The sequence below is a fragment of the Dermacentor variabilis genome, chromosome 1 (assembly GCF_050947875.1).
Source record: "Dermacentor variabilis isolate Ectoservices chromosome 1, ASM5094787v1, whole genome shotgun sequence".
Lineage (NCBI taxonomy): Eukaryota > Metazoa > Arthropoda > Arachnida > Ixodida > Ixodidae > Dermacentor > Dermacentor variabilis.
In genome coordinates this window covers 267,443,100-267,468,415 of record NC_134568.1, presented here as the reverse complement: position 1 = coordinate 267,468,415, position 25,316 = coordinate 267,443,100, and the positions used below count along the sequence as shown (strand labels likewise).

General features: G+C 42.5%; 3 protein-coding genes across 10 annotated transcripts in view; 2 read left to right on the top strand and 1 right to left on the bottom strand.

Annotated features, from left to right (window-relative positions):
- LOC142564268 (terminal nucleotidyltransferase 4B-like) overlaps positions 1-6,762 on the top strand; it is a 101,552-nt gene extending 94,790 nt beyond the window's left edge. For all 3 annotated transcript variants that reach the window (XM_075675210.1, XM_075675218.1, XM_075675226.1), the window contains exon 9: positions 4,649-6,762. In XM_075675210.1, coding sequence (XP_075531325.1) covers positions 4,649-5,081 — 433 coding nt within the window. In that variant the 3' untranslated portion in view covers positions 5,082-6,762. The remainder of the gene's footprint in view (positions 1-4,648) is intronic.
- Positions 6,763-15,426: 8,664 nt separating this feature from the next.
- On the bottom strand, positions 15,427-25,157 carry LOC142564288 (malonate--CoA ligase ACSF3, mitochondrial-like). 5 transcript variants are annotated; one of them, XM_075675238.1, is made up of 8 exons: positions 23,919-24,124; positions 23,755-23,808; positions 23,060-23,621; positions 20,921-21,175; positions 20,174-20,340; positions 19,956-20,101; positions 18,604-18,837; positions 15,427-15,863 (listed from the first exon to the last, which is right to left on the bottom strand). In XM_075675238.1, exons 2-8 carry the CDS (start codon positions 23,787-23,789, stop codon positions 15,487-15,489), a joined length of 1,776 nt encoding a protein of 591 aa, XP_075531353.1. In that variant the 5' UTR covers positions 23,790-23,808; positions 23,919-24,124; the 3' UTR covers positions 15,427-15,486. The 5 variants fall into 5 exon arrangements, with proteins under 5 accessions (XP_075531353.1, XP_075531382.1, XP_075531359.1 ...); XM_075675267.1 differs by lacking the exons at positions 23,755-23,808; positions 23,919-24,124 and adding an exon at positions 25,039-25,157; XM_075675244.1 differs by lacking the exons at positions 23,755-23,808; positions 23,919-24,124 and adding an exon at positions 24,347-24,654.
- Positions 24,123-25,316, top strand: part of Tango10 (transport and golgi organization 10) — a 32,347-nt gene continuing 31,153 nt past the window's right edge. The window contains exon 1 of one of the 2 annotated variants that reach the window (XM_075675290.1): positions 24,123-24,206. The gene's annotated coding sequence lies outside the window, so the exon portion shown is untranslated. Of the gene's footprint in view, positions 24,207-24,731; positions 24,961-25,316 lie in introns of those variants that run through there. The other variant, XM_075675278.1, reaches the window with a different exon arrangement.

Below are 25,316 nucleotides of genomic sequence, written 5' to 3'. Positions count from 1 at the left end.
AGCAAGGGCAAATTTTAGGTTTAAAGTAACAAGTTTTGGCCCATAGAAACGTACAGTTGCTGTCCGTGACCTAAGGTCATGATTGAATTAACGAGTCTGCTATATAGTATTTACCATGTGATTCATGGTAACAATATCTCATACTTTGACGTAATAGTTCTGCGGAAACCCCAGAACTATTACGTCAACTTTGCCATGTCATCTCGAATTCGACTTCGCCCTGCCATCTGCTAGCTGCCTAGTTAGCTCAGATGGCAGAGCATTTGCCCTGGAAAGGTGTGGTCCCAGGTTCGAGTCCCGGACCAGGACAAATTTTTCTTCAACTGAGAGGCTTTTCTTTCGAGGAACCCATGTGGGTTTCCTTTGTAACAATTGCTACGAATGGGTGGATGTCTCATTTTCCCTTTATTAATATCTCGTACTATGTACTTATAAAATGGAAGGCGTTGCAAGTCTGAAACTACAGTAGGACCCCATCTGTGTTTTTCAAGGGACCGCAAAAAGAAAGCCCACTTAACAGCTGGAAAAATATAAAGGCAAAGGAAGGCCCAATATCACCACAGCAACATAAGGAACAGCTCTGTTTGAGAGTATAAATACAGGACATGTCCTGTGTTCTATGACATCAGCCACGTTCCATTCTTAATGTGCTTCACCGCATAAGACGGCTGTATTGCAGCAAAGCGGACTGTAGGGAACTGCCATAAACAACTGCACTGTAGCCTCCTTATCGGGACTGGCGATCGTATACTTTCGGAATTTGGTACTTCCAAATTTCCCTCTGCACTACTGAATTTACGTGACCGCCACATTCAAATGGAATGTAAGAGGTGCGAGTGTTGCATAATGGCGACGTATCAAATGGAGATATAATACATAGGAATCAATGGGCTTTAGGTCGGAACCGCGAAAACGGGAAAGCTCAGTAACGAAGAATGGAGCAGCGGTGCTCTGGTGTATTTACCACCAAATGAGTGGAGGGATATTCATGCAACCAGCGGCCACAGTTCACAACTTCCATTTGTGACAAGAACACGGTACGTCTGATACTGAAAGCACAAAGGTGCACAAATAACACGTAATTTGATGCAACCTTATGTCCATACGTCGTATAGTATGTGAAGTCATTACTCCACAAAAACGGTGTCTACCAACTGAGAAAACCGGGAATTTGTGCATCTATCGGGGAAAATTCGCTGTAATCTTACTGAAAGAGAACGAAAGTCACAGTAATGCTGACTCGAGTAACGGAGGAATCGTAACGAATGGTCTTTGACACAGTGTCGTCGGCTGGAGGAGTTGCCAGTGTACAATCAACGACCACAGACTCTCCGAACGCCCAATAATTCGGACACCTTCGCAGCACCATCATGTAACCCCTAGGGTCAATGTATAAGAACGTCTGAAATTTCGGACATAAGAACCCTTTGCCATGAGATTTTGCAGACTGTTTGAGGTGACCATAGGTACGAAACGGCATTAATCAAAGCCACCACTGCGGCCATTTTGAATTACCTCACTGCGTCAAATCGGCACTCACATGCACATGCGCTGGCAGCCGTAGCCACCACTGCAGCAACACTAGGCCTAGCTGCTTCGACGTTCATTATTAAGCTTCTTGTCGTTCGGTATCATGTTTTTCTTTCAACGAATTCGCCGCTGTCAGCAGTGGTACTGGCTCTGCCTTTGTGATCCTTGCGAGTGGCTTCGAAGTTCGGAATGGCTCTGCCTTTGTGATCCTTGCGAGTGGCTTCGAAGCTCGGAAAGCACGACGCGTTGCATGATGCCAGTCGCCGAAAGTCAGCATCTCCTCTGTACAGCAATGTTACGCTGTGAAGCATAAGCAAAAGTATTTGCAGTGAAGCATAACAAGCGTGGGAAGAGGCAATTGTCACGGGATACAGTATGTATTCCTTAGTTGTGCATGTCTGCACCTTCATGTCCTGTCAGTGTGAGCATCGATATGCTCAATAAGTGTACTGGCAGGCCTTCAGATCTTTAAATAGTGCCTGTGGTGATTTGAGTCCTCAAAGGGCCCCTGACCAGGCCACTCAGCAAACTTCGTTTATACGCTGGAAATTGTTACGTGTCCTGTAGGGAGCGTTCTGCTGCAAAAAATTTTCCAATCTGCTCATTAATAGCCGAGATAGAAATATTTCAGTGCCGCGAACCCATGATTTCAGAAGGTGAGCTTCACTGCAAATATAGAGGCTCTCTCCACTTGCCCCGTCCAGCCTCTGCTAGTGAAATTCCTTCCCTGCCTTCTCCCATACCCGAGCTCAAGGATTGCGTGATGCATACGGCAGGGGCCCTGCCGTCATTTTTTTCCCTCCTCGCTTTTTTGCGGTGTGGCGCACTTCTGCTGACGAAGTCGTGTGCGAGCTGTTGTGATTGTCTCGTTTTACGCAGTGCACGATTTTGTGCGCTGGTGCACGAGGACACCTGACTAGCGGTGTAAGTCAGTGCTACACAAATTATAGCATGACTATACATGACTACACACGATTGTGCTCTGTCGTGCTACACGACAGAACAATCGCGCTCTGGAACCTCTCTTGCTGTGGTATGAAGTAAAACAAAAAAACATGCAGGCATTCGGTTTGTGTGTTTTATTCTCTAAGCTTTAACTTGTCTATTCAAGCAACATATTACACAAATAACATGTTGCCTTGAATCCGTGGCCTTGAAGAAAAGTCCACTTGTCGAAACGTTGACTCCTGCTTTCACCTTGTTCTGATTTTGCTCATAGTCTTGAATTTCCATCTCCTGCCTTCCCCCTGTTTTCCCTAGATGTTGCCTTGAATAATTCTGTCACATGTCACCGCGAGTGACGTCACGCACGCACATACACACGTGTAGGTAGATGCACTACCTCATGTACACCATCCTCCGGCTTGGAGCGCAGCGGCCGCTTGTAGAAGGGCAAACAGCATTCGGTTTGAAATTTCTGGTCTTTCCGCAGCACGTAGCGATGTGTCTGCAAAGCATTACGATCGTTATTGCACATTGTATGCTCTGCGCTTATCAGCTCAAAATGACCAGACCTGGTGAGGGGCCTTTTAAGGGCAGTAAAAGATATGCCTCCATTTTTTTTAACTGCCCGATTTTCGGACGTTTCACAGTCCCTAGGGAGTCCGAAAAATTGGACTTTGACTGTAAAACTCTCAAGAGGATGCTTCAAATGGTCCATGTAGTGAATGTGCAGTGGAAGGCAGACAAGAACACAAAGGACCTACACATTGAGTAATGAACGGGAAAGGAAGTCTGCCGCCACTTCTTTGAAGGAGCTTGAGCTTAAAAAATAGCGTTGGCATACGCCATTGTGTCCCTCATCCAAACCAAAATGAATTCCTTAAAGCACTGAAACTCAACACGGAGGTGTCGTGCACGGGCTGAGAGTGTCAGGACAGTTGAGGTTGATCTACCAGCTGTTACAAGAGGATCTCACTTGTGACAAAGTTCGGGCCTCATACCAATGAGCTTGATATCAGTTGAGAGAACTAGCTCATTCGAAGACATGTTTCTGCATGCATCTCCTCTTTCAAATTTGAGAATGTTAGACTCCATTTGCAGTGGGTATTACCATTTTATTCGCTATGCGTATTGCCAAACCCTTCCTTCTGTTTACTTCTTGAATAAAATAAACACTGCTCCTTGCTAGTCAAACTGGATTTAGTTTTTTTTTTATTTGTAGAGAGTGACAGCGTCAGGTGACATGGGGTCAGCCCGTCTTGACATAAAACAAAGTTCTGTCACTCGGGGAGTTTTGCAAAGATACTCAGGGAAAACCTGGAAAACTCTGGGAATTTGGAAATGTCAACTTGGTAGACACACTGAGAAAGCTTTGCAGATTAAAAACTGCTCTTCAAAATACATGGAGTAAGACTTCTATGACTGCACTACTTGTATAGCTTCTGCAGCATTGCCTGCCAGGTATGAAGTGGAGTACAGGCATGCCAACCACTGAGCTTATGATGCAATGTTTCGGCTTGGAATTTAATGTGGGGTTTGTAGTGTCCACGATGCTGACTCAGAGTGGTGGTGTCTGTATGCATTTTGGAGGCGGCAGCACTCAATACAATATGCTTGTGCAGCATAACCGGTGTGCGATGCAACACTTCTTTACAGTATGTTGTTTTCAGTACAGCAGCATTTCCCATTGTTCATTCAGATCCAACACATTCTTCACAAGATGAAGTGGCATTGACATTGTTGCCATTGTACCACTGTCATTGTCATGCTACTGTTTAATAGTTCAAAAAGTTTACACAAGGTTTGAAGTGTTTGGAGTTGGAAGAGTAACTGCTGTCACGAGTAAATGAATACAAAGCCACAGGAAGTAAAATCTGCCTTTCACTTTTCAAATAAGAGCATGGGCTGGACAACCCAATCTTATGAACTTGTGTTGCAGTGGCAGTGCTAATATTCCTATGTGACTTGCATCAATGCATTGAACTCTGGTATGGGTCTGCAAGGGCAGCCTGCAGTGCAAAGTTTAATGTTCTGTCCCTTCTGGAAAATAATCTTTAGTCCTTTCTAGTGCCTTATTTCATTTGGCCCTTAAAGGCATGTGTGAAATAGTGCCTTTGCAATGATTCAAGCTTTTATGTTTTGCAGTAAACAGTGGTGGGCAAACATTTTTGTGCAGGATGGGTGGCACCAATGAGGCCGACAGCAGCTCAACATCTTCCAGTGTACAATTTGGTGGTAGTCCTCAGCACAGCTCGGGGTCAAGCGTAGGCAGTGACAGCGTGAGTGGTGAAGCACTTGCCAGGAGTCAAGGGACGTGCACCAATGGCGTGGCTGCTGTGTGGACCCAGGACTCTGAAGCACCTTGTGAAGCTGGCGGGCAGCTGGTTGATGGTTGCCAACTGGCTACCAGCCGCACCTTCTTCCCTAAGCAGCGCAAGTTCTCGACTGGCACTCCTGAGGCAGCCGAGCAGCACAGCAGCTGTCGGGGCTTTTCAAACAGCAGTGCCCGGCGGCGACAGCGCAACTTGAGTCGGCCTGCCCGTGAGACGGTGCTGGTGGCACAGGGCCTTGTGCACCGGGACGTGTACACAGTGGCCTCCTTCAGGTAGTGCCATGTACTGCGTAGACTGCTGTGGCTGGTGGCAGTCAGCCACTGACTCTGGGACCTTGCTCGGTTGTGCCATCTGTGCACCATTGGTTTCACCTGTCTGTGGGCTTTTTCTTTCTCTTTGCTACAGACTTGTTTTTATGTTGAATGAAGTTATTTATTAACTTTTTTTTAGGAATGTATGAGTTTGTCTTGTATGTATGCTAAAAGAAGAAAAAAAGAAAAAAAAGTAAAAATTCGATAAAGTTGAAATGTAATATTGCACAAAAAAAAAATTGCATTTATGCAAGTGCAGCCTAATGCTGGGCTGCTACTTTTAGTTTGGCTAAGTAAGCATCTATGCTGGATTAGTTCCCTCTTTCCTCCTTTATTTCCTCCCCCCCCCCCTGTGCATGTGTGTGATTATGAATGAGTGGTCAAGTTATAGTACAGAGATTTTTCAACGAATTGTATTTATTCTTATTTGTGGATGTCATTATTGTGGTTTTGTCTGTATATAGCGATGACAGTATACACATCTACAAATATATTGCCATGTATATTTTTTAGTTTCATGAAAACAGTGCTCGTGACTCTGTACATAATCATGTTAATGTTCTGATGTAGATCGTGTACATGTTTTTAACCAATCCTCTACCGTTTCTTTACTAATAATGTACAATGTTCAAAACGAAAGCAGGTCACTCAGTGGTTTGAGGGATTATGTTTGGATTTTTTTTTCTGTACCTTGCACTAGAACTGCAGCTTTTTGTTCAGTGCTGACAAGAACTTTTCGTTCCTGATCTACTGCTATACAGTTTCTAGGATTTTTTAAATTCTATCCACAAAGTGCTGTGACATTGAGGAGTACTGTGTCCTTGAAAGATATATATATGAAGATTTTTTTTTAAATTTCAGTGTAGTTTTTTTTGTGCTTACTGGCTGTTTATACAAGTTTGTTGTGAAGTGCTCAAAACTTGGTGCTTCATGAAGGCCTTGGACAATGTTTCTCAAGAAATGGACACTGTACTGCTCTTTCCTTTTAAGTCTCCACGTTTCATTTCAAGTTCTTGAGTGGGCTCTCATTGGATGTCCTATGTTTTGTGAAAAGTGTGCCATCTCTTGGCAGTGTCACATTGTGCTCTCTCAGCTGTGGAGATCGCTCTCCATTGCAAGTGGATGGTGGCAGTTGTTAAAAGGAACTAGTCCATGTTCCATGGTGTGCCAATAGGATACTGCCTACCAAGCTGCTCACATGCAGTGTTTGTTTGCCTCACAATTGTTTGTGGTGGCAAGTTTCCTTTTACCAGGCAATTCACTTTGCACTGTGGCTTTGATGCCCAGAGGGGCATTCACTGCTCACGGTTATGACGTGAAAGTGGTGACTCCTATTTATGGGCACCTACCTGGTCATGTTGTTTAAATACAAGGTGAATGCGAAATGGCATAGCAGCCAGGTTTAGGCTGCTTTGCGAGAACTTCTGATGTATATATTAAGTACATCTTGTGGTTTCCATTTATGTCAAGTCATCCTAGTCACACGAATGTGAGTTTACAGTACATGTTGCCACTGTGTGTAAAAATCAGTTGTGTTACTTAAAACTCCCAGCAAAGGCATTCATAACTATGCACTGTAACTACATTTTGCTGGGAACGCTCATCAAAAAATGTTTCAAAAGAATAAACAAGACACATCATCATGACTTGGACGTATCGAGTGCATTCCACCTCAAGCTTCTGTAGTGCATGAACTCTAAACCCGTGTGCCTGTGCTACTGCTCCAGCCTAGTATTTATTTAAAGGTGCTGGGTTTCTTAACATTCTGATAGGCACCATGCTTTGTTAGCACAGCTTGCACACAAGATATTCAGAACATGGAAACTAGAGAAAAGGCCGCATTTTATTGCAGCCTGGCAAAGCGAGCAACATGCACAAGCAATGCCACTAGTGCAGCAACATTCCTTTGTAAACGTGTAAACATGGGCTTTGAAAAATACCGTATGTAAGTGCAGTGCAGTTTAGAAATTGAAGGTGCTGGGCAGGTGGTATTGCAAACCAGGGTATTCAACTAGTATGTTCTTCCCCCCACTCCACAACCAAATCAAAAAGCTCTTTTCAGATCAGGCTGGCCACCTTCTCTGGAGCTTTTCATCCATGCATTGTTTGCACTTGTGGCTCAACCATGTTACCTCTGTAATACACCAGTACCGCTTACAACAGTGATGAGCAACAATAACAGGATTTGTGCTGTGTTCTCTTTGCTCGGCCCTGTTGCAAGTGGCGCTGTTGCAGTACAGATCATTTAAGCTTGCCCAATTTGCTATTCTAATAGCATGCGACCTCTCTTGTGTATGCAACATGCACTTTATTTTTCCCCCCACTCTTTTCCATGCTGCTTAGCACTATTGAGTTGTTGTACAAAAGAAATCTATGCTGTTTACCTTCAACTGTTCCGTTTCACAAACTATCATGAACAGATTTAAATTGTGCAGCTTTCACTCAGGCATTGAACCGGAACTGAACTCTTTTGCTTTTTTTGCTGGATTGGAACAAAAAAATTTCAGGTTGGACCCTGTTGCAAACCAGTAGGCCGGTGCCGCAGTTTAAGTATGAACAATGTCTGTCAGAATTGGCTGTTTGCCACCCCATTGACCCTTCCATCCTTCATTCAGCTCTTCTTTGCATTTGATGCAGCTTAGGCTTGGTCCTCTGCTGTTTCCATGTGAACACAGGGGCATTCCTCTCTTACCACCTCTTGTGCCATTGTATGCTCAACGGACTAATTTCAGTGGCATGGTCATGGCGTAGGTGCAATTATCAGTGGTGCAGGTATCGCATCAGCACAATTCCAATTAGTCTGAGACTATAAGCTGTGTTGCAAGGAATATTAGGGAAATCTGGTGCTGGTATAACTGTTCAGCCCGCTTATCTCTACTTTAGGGGGCTGGATAGTGCATCGAGTGCCAGTGACTGAAGCCACTGGAAGCAAGCTGCATTGTCCAGGATGTCGAGGCTTCGGCACGTTGCAGTGACACTTTTGGCGTACATCAAGAATTTGCCATCGTCACACTGACAGCGTCACTAACATGAGTGGCATACTGGAAACACTAGTGATTGAGAAAACGCTTTATGTAGGAAAAATATCTCCGTATGGGTTCAGATTATTGTAAAAGGCCTTACCAGGCATGAAGCGAACAAAACGAAAAGCTGTTACAGCTACAATATTTGACCAATTGCACTGCGAAGTGCAGCACGTCTTGCTTCTGGGGCAAGCTGCCGCAAACCGCATTTCTGCTGGCTTCACCTGTGCACCAGCTTGGCAAGCAGCGAAGCGGCATCCAGCAAAACATAGTACATATCAGTGGTCCAGCCAGCATAGGAATGATGGGCAGTACAGGGATTTCCTAGTTTACACCTGGCTTCAAATACTGCCTGTCGGACCGCTATGTTGCCCTTCTTGATACTCTACAATTCCTACCATTCGGTAGTTTTCGGAGCATTGCAAACAAATCTGTTAAGAATATGAAAAATAGTGATGCATGATGATTGTTACCAAATATTTAGATTTAGTGACATACGTTGCAATTATTGCACTGGACATTGCTATTATATTGACACTTGTCTATATTGTTTTCGGGGCACAAAGCAACACAACTGAACCACCGAAAAAATTGATGTCCTTTATGAAACCATGCCAATTTGTATAAAAATTTTTACTATGCCCCATAAGGTGGCGCAGTGATTGAAGGGCCAGATTTCCTTCTGTAATAATCTGGCCATGGTGCACTTGGCATGCATTTTGCACTAAACACATTAAAAGGTGGTGCAATTATTTGTTGCATTATCGAGGAATTGAGGATTTGTTCACGGTGTAATTACTGGGTTGGACAATGTCCACTAAATAAATGGGCAGTAATCTATCAATTATTGACTGTTGTTTAAGTGCAGACCTGCAAGGACTTGCTTCTCAAGGAAATGCCAGTGTAATGAAAGGCAAGTCTGGAACTAGTACTTCAGCTTGCCCAGCAGTGATCATTTGCAGATTCTATGTAGAGGAAGTGAATAAGTGGTGAATTGTCAAGAAAATGTGGCCCAATGTATCGGTATTCCTTCCCCTGTGTGCTTGTGTAGCATTACATCTTGGCTCCACTTTGCACTACACAAGGAAGCAAAGTTCTAGAATCTGTGTTTTTGCAAGAGATTGTTGATGTAGGTGTCAAATTTTGTAACTGTGTTTTAGTTGAGCGAACTGGCTGGTCTGCTCAGATTGGCATATGCTAGCTACTTCCACACAACTGCTTAGTGGGAACACTCGTGTGCTAGTGCATGACACTTGTGCCATCAGAGGAACAAAGATCACTTCCCTTGCTCCGCTTGCAAGCCAAATAGGCACAGCGTCTGAGCAAGTCTGCTTGACTTCTGTGGTTTTGCAACCAAGCTAATCGTGTGTCTCTCGTGCCTTGGCAAGAAAGACTTGCCAAATAAATGTACGTAGTTCCCTGCAGCATCGCAGTGCGTTAAATGCGAGTGGAGCATAAGTGGCACTAAGCTAAACCTGGCTGATAACGATGTTGCACCACCACTTTCATTTTATGCGGAGAGCTTTTTTCTCAGTGCATCAACAGTAAACGGGGCTGATACTTTTAATCTTCCTTAGCGGTTCAATATGAACCAAGTCATCAAAAAAGTGTCACCTTAATGAGCTTGTTCATATGTTTCTTTAAATAGGGATGCAGGCACAGCCCTCATTGCATACAGCAGGTTTCAGACAGATTCTGCATTTGTGGTAAAGTTCACCCTCAATTATGAATTTGAGAAGCGTTTGCAAGATATTGGCAGTGGGCTTGCTTCATAACCTCCACTAAGTCTTTTGCAGGTCCCTCCCTTTTAACTTGGGTTGCAGCTTTGTATGAGAAGTATTCTGTAAGACCAAGAACAATGCTTTGGGTTGGGCATCTATGTGCTGCTTCATCTTGCACAGTTTATAAATTTGCAGCTGTGATTAAAACAAGGGACGAAAGAGGACACAAGGACATGCACTGCACTAATTTCCAACAATGTTTTAAAATAAAAAACCAGGTTGTACTTGCACACTCAGCCATCATGAGTCACAGCCAAGTGAACATGTTGCACAATCAAAGCGAAAATTTTATACATTGATATCATTGCATGTGCAAAAATTTCAATTGTTTATCGGAAAGAGCCAATGACGGCTTACTGATCAGGATGCACCACTACATAAGTTTTACAGCGATGGAGTCTGCATCGCTACGCAGACTCCAGACAAACACAAGCTGACACAGGCTACATGTATTCTACCCCACAGCTTGCAGAGGTATATGCCCATGGCGTGGGACCACACCAACTCTGTTCCACATCATGTGGGAGTGTACATTACACAATTAAGAATATCTCATGAACAATAGAAGGGAACAATGGGAGGCACTGCCCTCCAGCCTGGCCCTTGAAGACCAGCTTAGGCTGGTCGAAAGGGCAGAGAGGATGGCAAGGCTCAGTAGGGCCCTGGACTAGGTCCCTCAAGCACTGGCGACTCACCGCCTTCAGGGGCAACATTTCTGTGTGTGTAAATAAAGTTCTCTCGCTCTCTAAACATAATACATACTGTACTTTCTTCGGGGGGGGGGGGGAATTCTAGATAAGCATTGTTTTGTTTGGTTGTCTCTTGATGGACAGTACTTGCAGATGTTGCCAAAAACTTAACACTTCAAACATTCGGATCCGCTGCAGGCTTAATGCTACTATTGCGTACAGCAGTCTTACAAACTACTTCGGCTGGTCTCTTTAATCAAAGACCAGTTTTAAAGATTTGGTCCCGAAAATTTTTGCAGTATGCATTGGTGTTCCACACTGTTTTGCCCCACAGGGCAGTGTAAGGCATTACAGTTGTGTGTGCATTTTTTTTATTCATTTGTTTTCTTTCACCCTAATCACCTGGGGTAGCGTACAAGGCATGTCGGGTAAGCTCTTCAGCTCTCATTAGTGACTCTCTCCCAGATAGTATGTGAAATGACAATGCATTCCACAAATATTTGCATACTGACGTATTGAACTGCTGCAAGTATTGGTATACCCGCCATGTGGACATGCCTTGAGCATTGACTGTCTTTATTCTACAATGGCAAAATGCATGTTGCAAATTAAAAAGCTAATTCCTCAATTTCTGACAACTGTTGGTGTGAATAACATGCTCCCACTTACATTGGACGTATCACTAGTTCTTACTGTTCTTTTTTTTTTTTCCTTGTTAAGCATGCTGCTTGTTTCTGTTGTTTCCTCATGCAGGTCAACTTTAATGTGCTGCACCATAGCCAGTGATATCGCGACGTGCATCGCTAATCGCAGTACTGCACAGTTCGATGGTGGGCCTTGCGAGAGTGCAAAGCAGCAGAGAGCAGCTCTTTTTGAAAACAACTTTTGCTGGCATGCGTATGACTGCTGACATGCTACTCGGCTTAGGGAGGGGGCAAGGGATCAGGATTTAAGAAGGCGAGAAAAAAGTTGATAAATACATGGAGGTGAAGCTGATGATACAGGCAAGAAGACAATGGCAAAAAACTCTCGCCTTTCTATAACATGAAGGAAACTTCGGCTAGAGCTGTTTAAGAAGAGGATAAATCCAAGACTTGCCACTGTTTTTATGGATGCCATGAAATGTCACTGGAATGCAATGAATTGTGTCTATTCGATGCTGCAAACCATCTTTGCAACACATAAGGCACTCAAGCAATGGTGACACGATCTTTCAACCAGTTATCGCAGTAGGGATCAGTGGTTCATTCTCTGTGGACGGATAACCATTTGTGAATGCTATGTTGAGTCGAAGCACATCATCATTTGCACACTAAAAAGAAACTACCATTTTTAGAAAATTTTAAATCAAAATCGTACACCTTAAATGTTAGTGTTTCAGTTATCTATTACATAGCATGGTAAGGAAGGAGCATACAAAGGTTTATTGAAACATCTATTTGTAGTGTGTTTACGTAAATAAAGTGTAGAAAATTATATTTTTTAGCCACCATGCACTTGTTCGCCAAGTTCAAAAATTGCCTATAGATTCTGAATAAAAAATGTATAAACATTACACAATTCTTTATGCAACATGTTTTTCAATGTCTTGTGGTGCTTAAAATGCTGTAAATTGATTTTATTCAGAGGGGGGGGGGGGGTGTATACATTTGCAAATGTGATGACGTACCTTAATACACCAGAAACCTCACTGTTAGGTTAGAAAATGTTGTCATAATTGTCAGTAGTTGATTCAAATATAAGGTATATTTTGGTAAGTTTTCTGACAGCCATAAGCAGCAGGCATTAGCAGCAAAGAAAATTTCAGGAATAATATGGCTAATTACCTAAAATATGCTGATTATGTTATATTTCTTCACTTTAAAATGCATGCAAGAAGCAGTACAGTACTGAAGTCAAATCTGCTAAAAAATGCATTGGCAGTTTAGTTAAGATTGTTACGAACTGCTAGAGGATGGTTTTTCAGAAACGAATGGAATGCTGATGTATTTTGTAGCATATTCCAAGGATGGTTACCTTGAAAGAGATGCTAGTCTTAGGATTTCTGCTAAGAGGACATTACCACTGCTGCTTGGCTTCAATTTCATAACTGCAACATGTGGCCTAAAAGGACTAATTAAAATGCTAATTAGTACATTTTAAGCAATGTCTAATTAGTTACTTTTTTTTTGCTGGTACTGTCCGCATAACCATGTAGCCTAGCTGTGGACACAGCTGGTGTCTGTATTTAACAGCTTTATTTAAGTGTTCCACATCAGAAAAAAAGCACAGCTGCGTTCTCTAGTTGTGAAGGCAGCCATTGCAGACAACTGCTGGTCTACTTCTTGCTGGGCTAAGTTAGTAAAACATTGCTAAAATGGATGACAGACTTGAATTGTCTGTCCTTTCTGTACGTTTGTCTGTTTGCATCTATCGTCCATTTAACAATACTTTTTTTCTCGTAGTGATTTGTTGCCAGTTAAAGGGAGAGTGTGCTTCGTTACCCAGAATAAAAGTTGGGGGGAAGGAGGAAGTGCTACTTCATTGCAATCCCACCACTGCTATCGGAACACCTCAGGCTGCACTGCCGCAATTGTGGCTACGTACCTGAACTTCAAACTGCAAATTGCTCCTTGGATATGGCGATAGAAAAATAGTTTACTTTGGAACCAAGGTGTATTCTCGAGTTGAAGGACAAAATCATTAGCAAGCTGTCCATTGCTTTTTTAAAGTGACACTAAAGAGAAACGCTAAATCATTTCAGAGTGACAAAGTATTATTTCAAACCTCTATATTCGTTATTTTTGTGGTAATAGGTTGATTATCAGAAGAGAAAATAAAAGTCAAAGTTTATTTTTCGAATTTTACTCCAAAACCATAGTGCCAGTGCAACATTGTGACATAATCGATTTCAAACTATTTTTTCCTATTTTGGACTGTTATGGCTCAGTAAAAGTACTTGAAACTTGCCAAGTTCAGTCTTTGAGTCTTTTAGAATACAATGTAGTCCACCATAAGCGATGAAAAATTAACTAGGCCCAAGCAGTTGCCATCAAAAATGACGTTCTGGCAAGCTGGTGCAGGAACTTCAATGAGGCATCACTACCAGTCTTTCGTTTTTGCATCTTTTCGCACTTACCAAGCTTCCTCTCATAAGAGTGGCTTTTTTTGTATTGTAAAAAGATAACTGATTAATACAGCTCAAATTATTTTTCTCTTTAGTATCCCCTTAAGCAAACGAGAATTGTTTATAGCAAGCAAGAGGTACTTTTGTGAGAGCTAGCAGATAAGTAGAAGGCACGACGGCATAGGCCTATGTAGATCGCTTTACCTCCTCTTTTGTTGGCTGTGTTGCAAGCATATTGTTCCTTCAGTAGAATAAATACAAACATTTTAAGTCAGCACCACTGTCCATCACCTATTTGTCATACTCTTAGTTTTGGCCATTTCCATATTATGCTCAACAAACTAGCCAGCCAGTCCTTACAACATGCAGGGACAAACAAACCTCAATGTGAATTTGTAGGCATGCATCAGCCATTTGTCTTTGTTGACTTTCCCCTCTACTCCATCCTTCCAATACACCTTTCTCACTTTTGCCCTAGTCAGGTTCTGGAGTGCTGGCAATAACATAGATCTCAACGGAGAGGAGGAATTAGCTTGTCTTCACTGGTGCCTCTTCTCAGCAGCAGTGTATGACCTTGCTCTTCTACAGGGAGAGGGGGAGAGGGCAGCATGGAAGATTTTTGGAAGTGATGTCTGGATAACCCCTTGTCTGACCATTGCAATGTCCACCGTGTTTGCTACTGCACATGCATTTGTATAGTCAGGCGTCTTTTTCACTACCACACCTGTCAGTCCTGGCTGTTCTTTGTGTAGTGTGCAACTAAAGCATACTGCACATTTATAATTGACAGCTGAATCTCTCTTGCACTTCTTTGAGCCTGTGTGAGCAATAAGGGAACTGTTTTCTGGAGTGCATAGGGATGAAGAGCAGATGTGGGGCATTTTTGTACCTGAATTTGCATCTACTGTAGCTCCTGATTATGGCACCTTTTTCTTAAAACCAAGTTCATTTACTTTTTTTTTTTTTTTTGATACAGCACAAGAAAACCGCATCAACACTTCATTTGTTTTACTATGTTTGCTATAATGTTTGCTACAATGCTACTCTATTGCTGTGAAGGTGTAAGGAGATTGCTGCTTCACCTTTTTAAATTATTAATAAAAGTGTGTTCCTACTAACTCTTAGTTTCTCAGATTTAACTGCAAAAGATAAGCTTAATGATTCATTTACATGTTTAGACTTGTGTGAAGGGGGAGGCAAACAGCCAGATATGAAGCTTTTGGCCAAATGTTGGCAGTTGTTTGTGACAGAAAAGACTAGTGCTAAATACAAGTACATGTTTTACCTGCTTAAATAAACAAGACATTGGAACCTTTATCTTATTCGCAGACTTGCTAGAGCACTGTTCGAAGCTCTCGTCATTACACGTGCATGTTGGCCAGTGGAAATGGGGGCGCCTGTCTTGTTGATTATTCAAGGCTGGCACTGAATGGAGCTTCAAAAAAATTAAATTATGGTCTTTTACGTGCCAAAACCACGATCTGATTACGAGTGAGGGACTCTGGAAAAATATGGGCCACCTAGGGTTTTTAACATGCACCTAAATCCAAGTACACGGGTGTTTTTGCATTTCGCCCCCATCGAAATGCAGCCGCCGTGGCCGGGATTTGATCCCGCGACCTCGTGCTTAGCAGCCCAACACTGTTGCCCCTAAGCAACCACAGTGGGTTGAATGGAGCTTCCAGCCTAAGCCCAAACAAGAACACACAACTTCAGATTACAAACTTTTAAATTTTATTTTGCAGTTTCCTAACTTGCATGAGTGTTTATGCTATTGCTGTGGGGCAGGCCGCAATTTCTTTACAAGTTCCTTTTTATTGACTTTGCCCAGAAAATTGCGTTCTAGAGCAGGCACACACAGCAGAATACTGGGTACATTGTATGTGGGCATGCGCTCTTTACACCAGTTTCGAAGGGCTTCAAGTTCCAGTGTGGCTGATGGCTCATGCAAGACAACCACTGCAGCAACACGTTCACCCCAAGTGGCATCAGGGGCTCCCACTACTGTGCATTCTTTAATGGATGGATGGGCCAGCAAGTGGCGCTCTACATCTAGTGCGCTGACCTTGTAACCACCAGTCTTGATGATATCAGCTGATGTGCGACCTAGGATCTTGTAGACGCCATCAATGCATGCTGCACTGTCACCTGGAAATGTTCACATATAAGGGGATCTGCACGCAGAGGCCATATAGTCCCTTAGTGTACAGCCCTCAATAAATTGGCATATTCCATACCGTCCTTCATGAGGTGCATAATGTAGACATCACTAATTAGGCAACCATGCGAACCAATATTCATAATATATGTCCAAGGGATGCACAGTACATGTCCACACATTCTCTGCACACCACCACAAAGGTCATCGAACAAAGAATCCAGCTCATACAGTATGGTTAAAGTGTGTTCATACTCTCCAGGCAGAAATTAAACCAAAAAGAGGCTTTCGCTAAGAGCAGAAATGCAGTAGAAAGCGGTAGTCAACAAGGGGCATAAGTCTTCTTCCTGGTAATGTGGTTAGCCCCATGAAAACAGCTGAAGTATCCTTTTCATTGTTTGCCAATGCAAGGAATATTTTTCTTTAAATCTCTCCAGGACTTCTAGTCACAGTACATGAGAACCACATTATAACGAAGTTGAAGAGGAAGCCGAAATTACTTCGTTATATCAAATATTGTCATTTACTGCCATATATACCCAATGGAGTGCACAATTGCAAAAAGCCGTGCACAACACGGCTTTGCAGCCTGCAGAACCACTACACGGCTAAGCATGCGATGAAATTTTAATACTGTACAACAACAAAAGAATTTTAGGCCAGTGACGCGACTTGACGCGACAGCTTTTAGATAGCTGCCTTCTGTTTCACTGTGATGCTCTTTTTCATCCGCTTTTCACTTGGCTCGTCGTGGTCGAGCAGCACATGGCACACAACACAGCGCTGTGCTGTGTGATCGAGGAGACAAGTGAACTTCACCGTGCCGGCTTGGTTGGCTTGTGGCCTCCGAGATTGCACCAATGCCAATGCGATCTCGGTCACGCCCAGCTGCCAACCTGCGCGGCCCGCCGCATGGAGAACGAGAAGTGAAAGCATGGCCTGGGCGTGACCCCGAGAGTGCACCATAGATATCTCTGAGGCCAGGCCCAGCTGTGGCTACCAGCGCAACGTGCCATAGTGGAATGCATTCTTTCACACTGCCGCGCGTAGTCGCACAGGCTTGCATGTGACACCCCCACCCGAGACTGTGCCGGGGAGATCTAGGAGGCCGCGTCCAGCTGCACCCAATGTTACTAGACTAGTTGGCTGCGCCTGCATGCGTGGCACGCAGAAGTGATATGCACTAATCTTTCACACCGCCACGCGTCTTTCGCATTGCCGCACGTCTCGTGCAGCCAGGCACGCGCAAGGGAGAGAGGTCAGTGAAGAAGTGCGATACCTGCTTGTACATAGATGCGCAGCTACATGCGGAGGTGAGAAAGATCAGTGTTGCTCGAAGACACATTCGAAGCGTGGAGGCGGGAGTTTTTTAACTACCACGGCGAACGAGTGCCGAACTCCATAGAAAGTGATGTACTTGGTGAGCAACGGTAGAGTATTTTTTGGTTTTTGAGACATATATAGTTGGTTATACCCATTGGCTGAATAATTTCACTTCGTTAAAATAAAACTTTGAATACATGGACCTCTATGAATATTTCATGGGGAATATTATTTACTTCATTATATCCATTATTTCGTTACATAGCATTTCGTTATGACGAGGTTCAAGTCTACTAATCTGGATATTGAGCAGTGCAGCAGGCATATTGAGCAAATTAAAAAGATATGCTTTGAACTCAAACACTAACAAATGTGATACGCAATAGAAATAATCAGCCGTGGTCAAACAAGGAAAGTCTCAGGCCGGAGTCAACTTCTTGACAAGAGGACCTGTCTTCATCGGGGCAAGAAAGTTTCAACAAAGAAACTCGTCTTTGTCAAGGCAACAACAACAGTTGTTGTCCCCCTCCCCCTAACCTGTTCCCTGGTCAGAAAAGTGGTTCCAGCCCGAGATATATAGTAAGTCACTCGACCACTGTTGATCACTTCAAGTCTGTCTTCCTGTGGACCTATCTTGTTCGAACGCAATATAAATAAATTATCGTATTGAGAAACTGGTTAGTTTTCTACAAAGTTGACTCTCGAACAGCGAGTACTTGTAAACAGGGTCCTAATACAGGTTCCTTTACAACATGGCCCTTTTGGCTCTTTTACCTGTTTACAGTCCTGCAGTATGTGAAAGCTACTTTAAATGAGTATCTACAAACGATAAGACTTTGGACTGCCCAGGCTGCAGATGCCCATAAAGCCCTTCGAAATTATGCAAGCTAGGCACTCACAGAGTCTCTATGTGGACTAACCTAAGCATAGAAAGAATTAAGCATTCGAAAGAATGAAAGAAAAAAAAAAAGAAAAAATGAAGAATGTGACACACTTTCAAGTCAGTAACTGGAACTGAGGTCTGAAAGGAAGTTATCTTTCCATTACCTATGTTCTAGTTTTCAATTTCAGTCATTAGACACAGACATAGCCCACCATGCTAATAGTGTACACAACTGACAACACGTTGATCCCAAGGTGCCAACGGGCTGGGTCACTCTAGAAGCATGGCTTTCTTTAAAGGGCCCTCACTAGGCTCTGTGAGAAATTTCGGTTTGACACTAGGAGAATTGTAAATGATCATCCATCAAGTGTTTTAGCAAGAATTCTTAAAAAGGGTTTAGTAGATAGAAGTGAAGAAATCTTGAGGCCCACCTTCCCTGCAAGGGACACGCCCTCTCTCACTGTCTCGACCAGCACCCGCAAGTGTGATTGTTGAAGTTGAAATGGACGCAAACAAATGCCTACCTGTTTTAAACCAGCCATCCTGGGTAAATGAGTCTTTTGTTACCTCAGGCCTATTCCAGTAGTACTTGAACACATTAGGGCCTCTAATAAGCAGTTCACCACTGTTGTTTTCCAATCCTTCAAGGTACTTTGTCTTTGCACTTGTGCTCAATACCAGAGGCTTGTATCCTAATTTGGATTTGTCCGCTTCAGCAATGCACACTTCAACACCTGCTGTAGGGTATCCCACACATCCTACAAAGGAAATTCAGGATGCAGCAATGTTAATATACATGATGTATGCAAATGCCAGCAGGGCTAAAACAGTCAGAAAATACAGGAGCTCCTTTCCTTTATGCCATATGTGGAAAAATATGACTGTGAGTCACAGCCATCCTTAGGATGCTCTTACTACTTAGTACTAGTATATAACCACTTTAACTATAAGAGAGACATTGCACGAAGAAACTAGCACAAATATGTCTACTAGTCATGTGAATTGACCAACATAGAAATGGTAAATTTGATGTTCATAGGAGTACAATGTCACAATCAGCTTAGGCAGGCATGAAAATAAATAAAATTGCATCCATAATTTTTCTAATTTTAGTAAGAAACCTGGTTGCCAGCAGCAATAAGAAGCCAGAACCAACTGAGCACAGTGATAGCATTGTGTCGGCACATACTCAAGCTCCAGTGTGCATATTGTGTGACATGAAGTCCGGTGTTAAAAGAATGCCTTCATAAATGGCTGTATTAAGCTATAACACAGTAGCAGCTTTTTATATGTCGCAGACAGGCTTTAGAGTATTTATGACAGTGTGATCTTACGTCTCCTAAGAGTGATCTTCTCCTATGAGTGACAGAAATTGTTATATTTGAAACCAAAGCCTGTAGCAGTAGTAAAGACAACAAAAAAATTTTTTTCTGCGTGTGTACTGCACATTAGCTTGCATTAGATGCTTCTGCACCTATCGCATACAAGGTACATCAGGAAAAGTAAATAAAGCAGAAGCCCTGCACATTCATTGCATTGAATCTGCACCGTGTAAGCATGAAAAAAAAAAAATGTTTCAGATTTTGATGAATTGAAAGTAAAGCCACAAGTGCTAGAATCACTGAAGGAGCTTGTCACTGAGACAGTTGAGTGCAAGCATATATGCACTCGCCTTCTCATTTGGCCCAGACAAGACATGCAAAATAGGTTCAAAATGTCTGATGCCAAAATTAAATGAAGTGTTTAACATGCATGGGCAACTCTTCGCACTTTCGAACTTGAGTGAATTAAATGGCAGGTTGAATTACCCATGCTGAATTGATGGACGTCCATTGTGTAAACAGCAAAAGCTATGCAGAAAAAGAAATCACAGTACCAGGATGCCTTTTGCCGTGCAGGAGATTTGACAGTGGTACACCAACTTCAGTCATTCCATATCTTTCCAATATAGTCATACCGGTAATGTCGTGAAATTTTTCAAATATAGGTTGTGGAAGAGAAGCTGAACCACTAATGACAAACCTGCATCAAATTAAAGAGAACAAGTTAATTCAGGATCATCACTGGTGTATGTCGGTGATTTCAATTGCATACCTGATATTTTTTGCAAATGTGTCACGAACCACATTCGGTGCTGTCTCTTTGCAGTGTTTCAAGTGCTGCTCGTAGTGCTCAATCAGCTTTACATACATTGTAGGTACAGCCATGAAGACCGAAACTGCTGGCTTGCTCTTATCTAGATGCAGCAGATGTTCCCACACCTTTCACATGCAAAGTACACCAGGAAATGTGAATAAAAAAGAAGCCTTGCAGTAGCATATGGTTGTTTGAAATGTAAATAATGTGCATTAAAACTACACTGTGCAAGCTAAAAAATGGTTCCAAATTTTGTTGAATTTAATGTAAAGCCACAAGTGAGTGAGAAATTTATTAACAGAAAGGCAAAGAGGTCAGCCTGAGCTAGTACCACAAAACCTTAATTTGAAGTTGGCTATAGACCCACACAGCAAAGGCCAGAAGAAAATTAACATCATGAAAAGTTGGACTGAGCGCCACCTAGCACAGAATCCTGGAGATATTAATGACTGTGGTTTGCACATTTTTCATTTGGATGACTACTTGACTTTTAGAAACAAGCTGAATAAGCTGTGGCTCATTAATCTGTTATGCACAGAAACATTTTCAAAACACACAAAAAAGTCAATCCGCATGACATAAAAAAAAATAAATATACATATCATCCCTCATGTCTGCTATCTACATATGCTTAAGAATAAGCATCAAAGCAAAATTAGGTGCACCACTGCGTGATTTCAAGTAGCCAAAGGCCATGTGACGCACCTCTGCAGGGTTAAACTTGGGTAGCATCACACAAGCGGCACGAGAGTACAATGGTGTGAGTAGGCCGCTTATTATTCCATGTGTGTGATGAAGTGGCAGTGCATGCAACATCACATCTGCAGGTGCCCACTCCCAGGCCTTCCTAATCTGTGCCACTTGGAAGTGCACATTGCTGAATGAAAGGACAACTCCTTTAGGAGGCCCTGTCGTCCCACTGGTGTACATCATCAGAGCATCCTGTTCTTTCAAGCTTTCCTGAAATAGAAGATCAGTGTGTTTTAATCATGCAGACATGAAGTATAGACAGTTTGTACATGTGAATATTGCAAACAGATTCATAGCACCACAGTGGTACAAATGACCCCTCCCCATCTGCCATTGCCTTTCTCCCTCTTTTTCTTTATTTATTCCACAACACATTTCGCCAAATCACCTTCCTCACAATTTACATCAGTAAAACCCCAGTATTAGACATTCACATCTGTCTTAGCATTGGAGTACTGAAATTACAATGTAAACAATACAGGAAAAAATTCTTTTGGTGCATGCATCACTGTTCTAATGCACATGTTACCTTAAACTCTGATATATACAGAAGGTCCCAATTGCATTAAACAAGGTTGTTACCCTTTCGTACATCAAAAATTGTTAAACTGTCTTCCTCAATAGTCTCTCACATTAGCTTATTATTTCACATAAAACAGCTTAGCTATATAAAATAAACATTTTTTGATAAATGGATCTTGATTAATGTTAACGATTACTCGTACAGAATAGAAAAGTCTTGGCTGAACAATTTCTTTATACAAAAACAAAATTGGTGGCAATAAAGCTAGCTTATACTGGTATCACGCAACCACTTTCAATCACTATTGAGCTCGATCTGGATCAAAATTATCAATTGCAATTGGCTCCCTCCCACAGCTTGCATAAAAGAGGCAATCATGACCGAGAAATGCGAACCCTATTGGACTCCGCTATGGTCGAAAGTGCGCCGTGTACCACATATTAGACTTTCAAATGATTGCTCACGCACAAGCACACACACACACACACACACACACAAATTATGAGGTTTTATATGCCAAAACCACTATTTGATTATGAGGCATGCCGCAGTGGGGGACTCCGGAAACGTGGACCACCTGGGGTTCTTTAATGTGCGCCTAAACCTAAGTACACAAGTGTCTTTGCATTTCGCCCCCATCGAAATGCGCACAATCATGTTTCCTTTGGTAGGTAAGCTAATAAGTTTTATAGGAAAAAACTTAGCCGAAGATATGAATATATGCCACAAGGGAAGAAAATGCTGCTTGAACTTGCCAACTTTGAAGCCATGTAGCAGGTGTCCACAAGTATCAAGTTTTTCATAAGCTACTTGTAAACTATGGGCACCTGAAGCTTACAAGATACAGGATTTCTGAAAGAGCTGAACTGCTACTGCATCCGGGCAAGACAGCCTAGAATTAGTGAATCGAGTTGGTTGTGCACGCATGTAGACTGCAGGTCTCTTTTAGATGCATGTTCCACACATACATGCACTGCACTAGTCACAACTTGGCATGGTGAATTACTGCAAAATAATGAAATTGTCACAAGGGCAGACCTACAATTAGAAGAACGCTTTTCTATGCCTTACTAATCTCAGTTTTAAAATACATGTTAGCATGTGTCACAAGCTGCATATTTTGTCATTTTTGTTTGTCTATTGCCTATCTTCACTGTAATGGTTTAGCTTTCTAAGCACAGATGAAATTAAAAGGAGTTTGAAATGTTCTTGCAGAGCAGCATGGTGAATTTTTCAGTGTTAGCAGTCTTACACAATACTTTTACAAAATTGCAAACACAAGCTTAAATCAGATAAAAATGCACCAATACATCATCTTTAAAGTATGTATTAGTGAACCTGCATGCACAGGCATCTATCAGCAATATTTGTGGCAGTATTCCAAATTGACACAGCAAAAATGTATGCAGCTGGCAAACAACCACAAATAACACACTTCACACACACTTTTACAGCACTGACATTCGGACAATCCAGCTCGGCGGAATATATGAAGAAATTGAGCAAAAGTGCTTAGAAGCTGGCTATTCCACTTCCACATCAATTTAGTGTGTCTGTGATATAAAACTTACCCAATCTTTGGTTTCAATTTCTTCTGCTTTTTCTTTACTTGGTCTGTCAATTACAATATAAGGGAGAGAAAGTTTCTCTGAAAGCGTCAGAATGCGTTCCTTGTATTCTTGGGTTGTGAGCAAAATAGATGTCTGCGAATCTTTAATGTAGTATTCCAGCATGGCATCTGGATGCTGATGGTAGAGGGGCACAGCTACATTACCACCCAGCCAGCATGCCCACTGTGTGGCAACATATCGAACATCGCTAGGGCACAAATATGAAATTCGCATTTGATCACATGAGCTTGCAAATTTGGATATCTGTTTTTGGATTTGCTGGCTAAAGCTAAGTAGTTCATCATAAGTGTGTGAGCCAAGTGCATCAACCACAGCTAACTTGTCCAAGTGCTCTTGAATGCCTCCAAACACTGGAGAGAATGTGGGTGGGAAATTGGTTGATGAGGAAAATCTTATGGAGGCAACAGGTCCTAATTTCAGCTTCCGCAGATTTCTGAACTTGTTTGCAAGGGTTCCTGGCAACCTTGCAAAACATATGAATGTCATTTTTCTTTGCAAGCCCCTGTAAGAAGAAATTGTATGCTTCAATTAAAAACACCTCAAGGAAAGCACTTGACATTAATAATGTAAAATAAGACAGCGTGAAATAAACATTTAAGCACAATTTAAAGCACAAGGTTTGTGATATTTAGTACCTCATGTACTGAGCTGTAGAGATCGCCCGACACATTCAGCTGCAACATCCCCACCTACATGCACGCGCTATGTCAGCTCCTCTTCAGCAAACTATTTCCTCGCAATTATATTTGTCTCCAATATTTCCACTAATGCACCACGCAAATCTTACTGTATGACTCACCTTATGTACACAAGGGAATAACAAGAAAGCAGATTACTGCTGGTACTATTGTAGCCTAGCGAGAATATGGGATAGCCAAGTGCACGGCTTCGTCCCAACTACGCTCCCAACACCTGTTGCGGCTGTTGCCGCTTATCGTACACTAACATGTGACCACACCTACCAATGCCTACCATATGTTGCCGCGTACGCGGCCAGCCCAGTGGCCGGCCTGCACATACACAGGGGGTGAAAATTGACAAGGTAGAGGTGTGGTCCAATTTGCTCACATTTAGGATGTTCCTCTAGGTGTGTAGAATTTCCGTGTCTGGATACTTTTTGTTTATTCGTTTTGTTGTCGCGTTGCCGCCGAGATTAACACAACTTCCGAAACATCCGCTCGTTACGATTCGCCAAACCCACGAACTTGTCACCGGAATGAAACTTGCCTGAATGAAAGGAACTGCATCACGGCACGACAAGGAAGCCACTGGACGCTTTCGTAAAATCTCAACAACTCTTGCTGCTTGGCACTGCGACAAGGACCGTGCTTTTGGTTCAATCACTAAAGTGTTTTGGGACCGTTATAAATGCGTTGCATAAACAAGGCAGTCACCTGCCACTCGAGTTGTTTTGGCCATAGCTAAGAGCCACAGAATAAAGAACCGTGCGCTCATAGAATCATAGAGTTAAACCGGTTAAACCATACAGAAATGATCTATGTTGTGTGACTGTGACTATATGGTTAAACAATCCCTTTCTCTATGGTTAAACCACAGAACACCTATACAAACTTGTTAAACCACGACGGGTTAAACAACCAAAACAACCACACCAGCATTCACACAGAAAACACCGATTTACGTCATTATCTTTCAAAATAGCTTCTTTTATTACAAACACATAGGTACTTTGTTAGTAATTTCTAGAATAACAGGCGGATTTATTCATTTCAGTTGTTAGCTCAGCTTAACAGCTGAAGTTTAATCGCTGTTTACGTTTGACTGCGAAACCTCGGCGGTACCTTTGCGTGGCTGAGCAAATGCGTCCTCCTGTCCATCAGGTGAGCTGCTGCTTAGCAAGCATTTCATTTCGTAACTCATTGAAGTCGTAGCATGAAAAGGAAATAACGAATACTTACTCATCACCGTAGTGAAGCGCTTTCCTGGTAGCAGACTGTTGGAGACTCGCCTATATGGCGCAGTCGGGCTTTCGGATTGAGGAACAAGCTGCATGCTTTGCTGGTTCCGTTCCACTAGCTCTGTGAAACCAACAGGGCTGTGCACCTGTCTCATTTGCAAATTATGTTGCACTTGCACACTTAGATTTCATCAGCATTAGACACGTCTGCAGATTGTTTTCATGATGCCGATCACTCTTATGATCTATTTTGAATTTATGCAAGGCGGACATTTTATT

Coding starts and splice junctions, on each gene's coding strand:
- LOC142564288 (XM_075675238.1), bottom strand. CDS start 23,789: ATGTGTCGGGCGATCTCTACAGCTCAGTACATGAG. Junction 23,622..23,754: donor TCTACAGCTCAGTACATGAG/GTACTAAATATC, acceptor TTCTTCTTACAG/GGGCTTGCAAAGAAAAATGA. Junction 18,838..19,955: donor GCACGGCAAAAGGCATCCTG/GTACTGTGATTT, acceptor TTTCCTTTGTAG/GATGTGTGGGATACCCTACA.